Below are 7,843 nucleotides of genomic sequence, written 5' to 3' on the forward strand. Positions count from 1 at the left end.
CTCTCCTCTCTTCTGAGCTTTCTCTTTCATTGTCACTTTTTTGTTTTTTTACATTGTATTCCTACTGTATAAATCTTTTACAGTAAAAGATTATAAATAAATGAAATGTTTCTACGTACCAAAATGTTCAACCTAATATTGGAAATGTTGAGTTTGATTCGGATCAACAGTAGTCTGCTTCACTTACACAGTTTCATATTTGTTAAATTAAGATATAGACTAAGCTGAAATTTGCTCCAGAAAGACTCAATCCCCATAGGTATGGTAAGAAATTTTAACAGTATTAGGATCACTTAAAGCAAAAACTTGAAATTGTGTGGATTATGGGGGGGAAGGAAAAAACATGATAAATTTCCAAGACAAAAATGTGCCAGACAGGCTGGTCTGAGCACTTCATAAACTGATGATCTACTAAGATTTTTCTACACACTTTGAGAAGTTTGATTAGACTGGTTAGTTAAATAGCCATCCTTTACGACCAAGATATGCAAAAGCACATGTCTGAACACACAACACATCAAAACTTGAAGCAGATGGCTTACAGCTGCAGACCACACTGTTTGCCCTTCCTGTCAGCTAAGAACAGGAAACAGAGGCTATAGTTTGCATGTGTTCACCAAAAAAAGATTAAAAATCATTCTAAGAACTGAGACAAAAGGGTCCAACACAGAAATGTCCAAGGTGTATTTAATAAATCGTGTGGTAAACTTGTGGTGACAGGATAATTTCTTTAGCGCATGTAACCATGTAAGTTTTAAAATGTTTTTTTTTTTCACAGACTGTACATGAAATTCACCTTAGTCCACTGACATTACCTGATAAATGATACAAGAGTGTACTTACAGTACTTTTACTTTGAAGTTAAAATATACTGTTGTTGATTTGAGTATAAATAATAATACATTTGTTAGAACTGTAACCTTTTCAATAACAGTTGTTAGTGATAACGTAAAAAGTATTATTAGGTTTACACATGTCATTTCAATGCTACTACATAGGCTGCATTTTCCTGTCCTCCTCCTTTCTTGCTATCTAATGTGTATTCTTGTCCATCAACATCCCAGTGTTTATGACAAATCTATAAATATTTTATAGATATTGAACAAAGAATGTACAGTTTAAAAAAAAACAAAGACCTCCCCCCCCAAAGAACAAAACAAGGCAAACAAAACCCAAATAAATAAAAAAACCCAATACATTTTGTTTTGTTTGAACTCATCCATCATCCTTCAGGGCACTCCTGAGAGAATCTGATTACAATATTTGTCCGGTGTGATTTTCTAGAAAAAAATCCAAAATATCATGTTAGATAAATATTATTGTCAAAATAATTTTATCATATATTGTACAATTATGCAAGAATTTTGTGGGCTCCTTTAGGTGGAATAGAATGGATACGAATTCTTGTAGTGGAAGTTACATAAAGTACAAATCAGCAGATGCTTCCGGGTAAGTGAGAAACTTAGTGAGTTACTGAGTGGCTGTATCTTATTATTAATATAGTTTACTTTATAAATAAAATCCATTGTGAACTACACATTACTGACTAAGAAGCCTACAGACACAACACTGTTGTGTCTGTAGGCTTCCGTCAATCTTATATTTTAATTCACAGTTCTTTTCTAGCTGAACACCCTTCTTATCTGTGAACTGTCATATGACTTACAAACACTTAGTTTGTCTGTCACTCCTCTAGCTTGCTCCTCTACAAATAGTTTTTTCAGAATTTCGTAGAACACAGTTCTCCTGTTTTGTGCATTGGTCCTGGAATAACCTTCAAAATGTAACAAAGATTTCTGCAATGGAATAATACAGTTACTTCTCTTAAAGTGGAGATGAAAAACTATATGTATAGAGTCTGTATAAAAAAATGAAGTGTTTAAAATTTTTAACGCCATCTTCTGTCAGTACAGAACATTACAGTACAGCATCAGGTTGGTTGGTTGTTTGCAGTCAATAGACTTACATTATTATATGTTACCTTACTAATAACACAACCAATAACTCAGGGCAACATAACGAGACTAAAAATAGAAATCAGTTTAAGGAGGTCATTTCTGTACTGCCCCGTGCTGCAACTATGACTTCTGTGTTTACAAATCAAGGATATATTGCTTCTTGATGCATGCTCAATCATCCAGGTAAGGAAAGTCTGAAATAAGTGGGCAGTCTCGTGAGAAACTGCAGACGTTACTTGGATGAATGACAAAACATTTCTCCCACATCCAGTTGAACAGAATCACCTTTTTGGGAAGGATATACTGCCCATTTTCACTCTTTGTCTCTTTACCGGAAAAACTTGGTGTAAACTAGCATTTATACATGTAGTCTTTCATGCCCACTTAAAGATGATCTTTGCATTATTTTCCTTGTTATTTTAATTCTTTTTTGATTTTTTTCGCAGAATTTTTCTATTTGCTTGTGTTTACTGAAGTTGCACTGCATTTGACTTTTCTGGGCCACCACTGTTTCAAGTGACAACTGAATCTGTAAAACCTTATACCAAACAAATTTATACTGCTTTACCAAAACATAATTTCAGCTGCACTATAATCATTCTTATGGCATTGCAGAATCATACAAGGAATGCTTTTGTGCATGAAGTGTATGCTTTAATACAATGCTAGATTTCTGTGTATTTAGTGTAGATTCACTGTTGTTGCTGCTTAAAAACAGACTGGGACTTACATTTTGTGACAATGCAAAGGGCAATGAAGACAGACAAGAGAAAGAGACCAACTGAAGTTGAAATCTGAATTAGGGTGGCTCTGCTGTGAACTGTAAAGAAACCAAAACATTGGGTTAGAAACGGTTAGAAACATTGCAATAACTGTACAATTATTTGTTAGGGTAGACTTGCTCTAAAAGCCCAAGCACTCAACTTTTGCAAATGTTGGTTTAAAACCTTTTGAGCTCTGTTAGAGTTTTTCAGTGGCTATTTCAGTGATTGTGATTTTTTTCTAATAACAACTATTAAACAACATATCTACTGCTGTGCCAATTTACTACAACAAATTAGTGTCACAAACATTTGCATACACAAAATGGTATGTTTGCTTCTTCAGAGTGAGGGTAGACCATAATGGTAAATGCATGGTATTCAGGATCAGAACAGAATGTGAAAACTTTTACAAATTCTTGAAAAATCGGTGGGTTATGGCTCGTGTAAAGGAAACACTATTTTAACTACACTACAGGGAGTGCAGAATTATTAGGCAAGTTGTATTTTTGAGGAATAATTTTATTATTGAACAACAACCATGTTCTCAATGAACCCAAAAAACTCAGTAATATCAAAGCTGAATGTTTCTGGAAGTAGTTTTTAGTTTGTTTTTAGTTTTAGTTATTTTAGGGGGATATCTGTGTGTGCAGGTGACTATTACTGTGCATAATTATTAGGCAACTTAACAAAAAACAAATATATACCCATTTCAATTATTTATTTTCACCAGTGAAACCAATATAACATCTCCACATTCACAAATATACATTTCTGACATTCAAAAACAAAACAAAAACAAATCAGCGACCAATATAGCCACCTTTCTTTGCAAGGACACTCAAAAGCCTGCCATCCATGGATTCTGTCAGTGTTTTGATCTGTTCACCATCAACATTGCGTGCAGCAGCAACCACAGCCTCCCAGACACTGTTCAGAGAGGTGTACTGTTTTCCCTCCTTGTAAATCTCACATTTGATGATGGACCACAGGTTCTCAATGGGGTTCAGATCAGGTGAACAAGGTGGCCATGCCATTAGTTTTTCTTCTTTTATACCCTTTCTTGCCAGCCACGCTGTGGAGGACTTGGACGCGTGTGATGGAGCATTGTCCTGCATGAAAATCATGTTTTTCTTGAAGGATGCAGACTTCTTCCTGTACCACTGCTTGAAGAAGGTGTCTTCCAGAAACTGGCAGTAGGACTGGGAGTTGAGCTTGACTCCATCCTCAACCCAAAAAGGCCCCACAAGCTCATCTTTGATGATACCAGCCCAAACCAGTACTCCACCTCCACCTTGCTGGCGTCTGAGTCGGACTGGAGCTCTCTGCCCTTTACCAATCCAGCCACGGGCCCATCCATCTGGCCCATCAAGACTCACTCTCATTTCATCAGTCCATAAAACCTTAGAAAAATCAGTCTTGAGATATTTCTTGGCCCAGTCTTGACGTTTCAGCTTGTGTGTCTTGTTCAGTGGTGGTCATCGTTCAGCCTTTCTTACCTTGGCCATGTGTCTGAGTATTGCACACCTTGTGCTTTTGGGCACTCCAGTGATGTTGCAGCTCTGAAATATGGCCAAACTGGTGGCAAGTGGCATCTTGGCAGCTGCACGCTTGACTTTTCTCAGTTCCATCCATCCATTCGCTTCTGCTTATCCTTTTCAGGGTCGCGGGGGGCGCTGGAGCCCATCCCAGCTGTCATAGGGCGAGAGGCAGGGTACACCCTGGACAGGTCGCCAGTCTGTCCCAGGGCCAACACACAGGGACAGACAACCATTCGCACTCACATTCATACCTAGTGACAATTTAGATTATCCAATTAACCTATCCCCACAAGCTGCATGTCTTTGGACGGTGGGAGGAAGCCGGAGTACCCGGAGGGAACCCACGCAAACACGGGGAGAACATGCAAACTCCACACAGAAAGACCCCGGCCTGATGTTGGAATTGAACTCAGGACCTTCTTGCTGTGCGGCAACAGTGCTAACCACCGTGCCACCGTGCTGCCCTTTTCTCAGTTCATGTGCAGTTATTTTGCGCCTTGGTTTTTCCACACGCTTCTTGCGACCCTGTTGACTATTTTGAATGAAACGCTTGATTGTTCGATGATCACGCTTCAGAAGCTTTGCAATTTTGAGACTGCTGCATCCCTCTGCAAGATATCTCACTATTTTTGACTTTTCTGAGCCTGTCAAGTCCTTCTTTTGACCCATTTTGCCAAAGGAAAGGACGTTACCTAATAATTATGCACACCTGATATAGGGTGTTGATGTCATTAGACCACACCCCTTCTCATTACAGAGATGCACATCACCTAATATGCTTAATTGGTAGTAGGCTTTCGAGCCTATACAGCTTGGAGTAGGACAACATGCATGAAGAGGATGATGTGGACAAAATACTCATTTGCCTAATAATTCTGCACTCCCTGTAGAATTCTTCACCAAACCAAACATGGGAGGTTTTGAGAATTTAACAGAAACCTTTTGTTTCACCTGGAAACAGATAAAATCCTTAGGATAAAAAAAATGCTTTTAGGTTTACAATTCTTTGTTCACTGAGCTGAATAATATATTAAAGTGGATTTATCATTCATATCATCATTGCTCTTATACTTACCTGTAATTGCCTTGCAGTCAAACTTGATCTTATTGTATTCCCAGCTAACTTGGTTGCTGTGATTACACAGGATAAAGTCTTGGTGGCGGTAGACAATGAAAGAGGATGAATAGTTTGTGGGTTTTTCTTTGACCTGAGAGCAGTTTTTGTCATCACATCTAAAAGAATGGTGGATGGATGAATCCACTGTGCTGCAGGTCACAGCAAGGACACAGGACTCTGAGCTGCCAGACACAGAGTCCACTGTCAGGTTAACTGGAGAAACTGGATCTGAAGAGGAACAGGCATGAAGAGATTTAAAACAGGTTTATGCCTGACCAATATTTCAAAAAGATTAAAAAAGAAACCTACCTTGGATTATGACCTTGTATTCAGCTACCTTTTGGTCTTCATTGCTAACCATGAATGCAGTGTAATCTCCACTGTCACTGTGTTGCACATTCTTTAATAGCAAAGAGTAATTTTGCCTGAAGAGCACAGCCCTTCCTTCATATTTGTCAAACACAACTGGATCATTATTAAAACCACATTTAGCTACATTGTTAGTTTCGTTAACTTTCCAGATCAAATCAGTTTTTTTGTCTAGTACAACAGATTTCTCTACATCCAGGTGTAAGTCCTTTCCATGCCGCACAAACACATATTGGAACTCTAAAAGAACAGAAATATTAAAAAAAAAAAACAGAATTTAAAAAAGAACAACAACACAAATATCAGAATTATGTGCATAAAGCTACATATGGTCAAATGTAATTTAATGACAGAAGGTGATGTCAACTTAAGATCACTAAAATAATGTGAAATAGCATTTAATTCACCTAAAACTATATCAGATTCACTTCTCTATATTCTCCTGCCCAATCTGAGAAGTGAAACGTGGAAAATGCCTCCAGTCAGTTGAGGTGGTGCCAAGCAAATTATATGGGCTTCATAGTAAGAAAACCTGCTCCCACTAAAAGGGATGGTTTCACTTTCACACTATTATACAGAGATGTGCTTAAATGTATTAAACTTCACAAAACATGACTATCCAGAGTTCTGAGCAGCAGGGAAAGATTTAGTCTGTTTGCTATTAGTTATTTAATATTACTTCCACAACTGTTCTGTCACATTGTCTCTCCAAAACCTTCAGTTGTGTTTTTGGGGAACTTCCTCATTATTTTAAATCAAACTTGTTCTGACATTTGGGATAGAAACAAAATATTTAAAATATTCCCAATTTTTATCTGATCACTTTTAAATAGTATTTAAATGTATAATAATGAACTATACAACACTGTGAGGAAAACAAATCTGTACGCGTCCATCTAAAAATACTGAAACTAAATTTAAGGAAGTGATCCCTCTTCTTTTATTTTCGTCTGCGTCATGTACCAACATAATACAGAGCAACTACCTAAACGTCACTCTCTGTCATTTATCTCACTAACAGCACAACAACCTCACTGCATATGATGGTGTGTACTGCAGATCCTCTGAAATGAGGATGAGACAAGGAAAATACAACTAAATTGAAGGCAAGCAAGTAACTTAATACTGGAACATCACAGGAACACTGACTTAACATACACACGGAACACAGAAAAGCAGGAAAACTGGGAATTAACTATAAGCAATAAGTGTTCTTGGGGAGACATGAACAAATTATGTCTTTTATGATTAAAACATTATGAAAGAAAAAAACACAACCTAAACAGAAATTAGCTTTATAATGCTGGGAAACAAAACATAAAATACATCTAGAAAACAAAACTCTTGACATATAATACAAAATTAAATTAAAATGTTGAACTTAAAACAAACGCACCCAGGACTGTGACAAAACCACTTTTGTAACGGTTAGCCCAAACTTCCTAGTAGCTTACAGCGCTCTGGAATTTTTTTTCAGAAATGCTCTCTCTCCATTTGATGTATTATGATGTGCCTGTCAGCTTATATAAAACATGTCAATACCTGTTTATTATTTATTTATATTACATTTACTTGACTTTCTTCCTCTCATTCCCTAATGGCTTTATTTGCTGTACAAATTTTACAATATTCATTAGTGCTGAGGTAACACCTAGGTTTAAAGATAAATTGAGTTCATCCAGTTAGTATAAAAGTTGGTTCTTACCATTTACTTCACATGAACACAGCCATAAAAAAGCACTAAAAAACACAATCCGCTCCATCTTGACACAGTTTCACAGCTTTGGTTTGAGAAAGCAGAAACACTCCCTGCACACGTGACAGTTTGATTCCAGTCAACTGAGTCATTTGCCAGAATGTACTTGTTAAGTTCCTTTTCTAATACCCTATTCTCACATCCGTCACTCGCATCTCTGGTGAAAGGGACTGAGAAGAATCAAGTACGTGCAATTTCGGAAATTACAAAGCAGGTTTGTGTGTTGATGTGGAGAACGGTCGGATCGAGAGAGACTGAAGTTCGGTTCACTTCTCATTACATCTGAGAGAGGGTGAAAAGGCTTAAAGTGCTAAATCATTCTTTTCTTTGTGTGTTTTTGC

General features: G+C 37.3%; 1 protein-coding gene across 1 annotated transcript; it reads right to left on the reverse strand.

The window, feature by feature from the left end:
- Positions 1–673: 673 nt before the first annotated feature.
- On the reverse strand, positions 674–7,607 carry LOC309693377 (uncharacterized protein). The gene is made up of 5 exons (XM_082512505.1): positions 7,452–7,607; positions 5,687–5,986; positions 5,336–5,605; positions 2,689–2,778; positions 674–1,280 (listed from the first exon to the last, which is right to left on the reverse strand). Coding segments are annotated over exons 1-5 (720 nt in total). The 5' UTR covers positions 7,510–7,607; the 3' UTR covers positions 674–1,278.
- Positions 7,608–7,843: the final 236 nt, after the last annotated feature.

This window comes from Aulonocara stuartgranti (assembly GCF_965226115.1).
Source record: "Aulonocara stuartgranti genome assembly, chromosome: 18".
Taxonomy (NCBI): domain Eukaryota; kingdom Metazoa; phylum Chordata; class Actinopteri; order Cichliformes; family Cichlidae; genus Aulonocara; species Aulonocara stuartgranti.

Coding starts and splice junctions, on each gene's coding strand:
- LOC309693377 (XM_082512505.1), bottom strand. CDS start 7,509: ATGGAGCGGATTGTGTTTTTTAGTGCTTTTTTATGGCTGTGTTCATGT. Junction 5,987..7,451: donor GTGTTCATGTGAAGTAAATG/GTAAGAACCAAC, acceptor CTGTTCTTTTAG/AGTTCCAATATGTGTTTGTG. Junction 2,779..5,335: donor TGACTGCAAGGCAATTACAG/GTAAGTATAAGA, acceptor GTTTCTTTACAG/TTCACAGCAGAGCCACCCTA.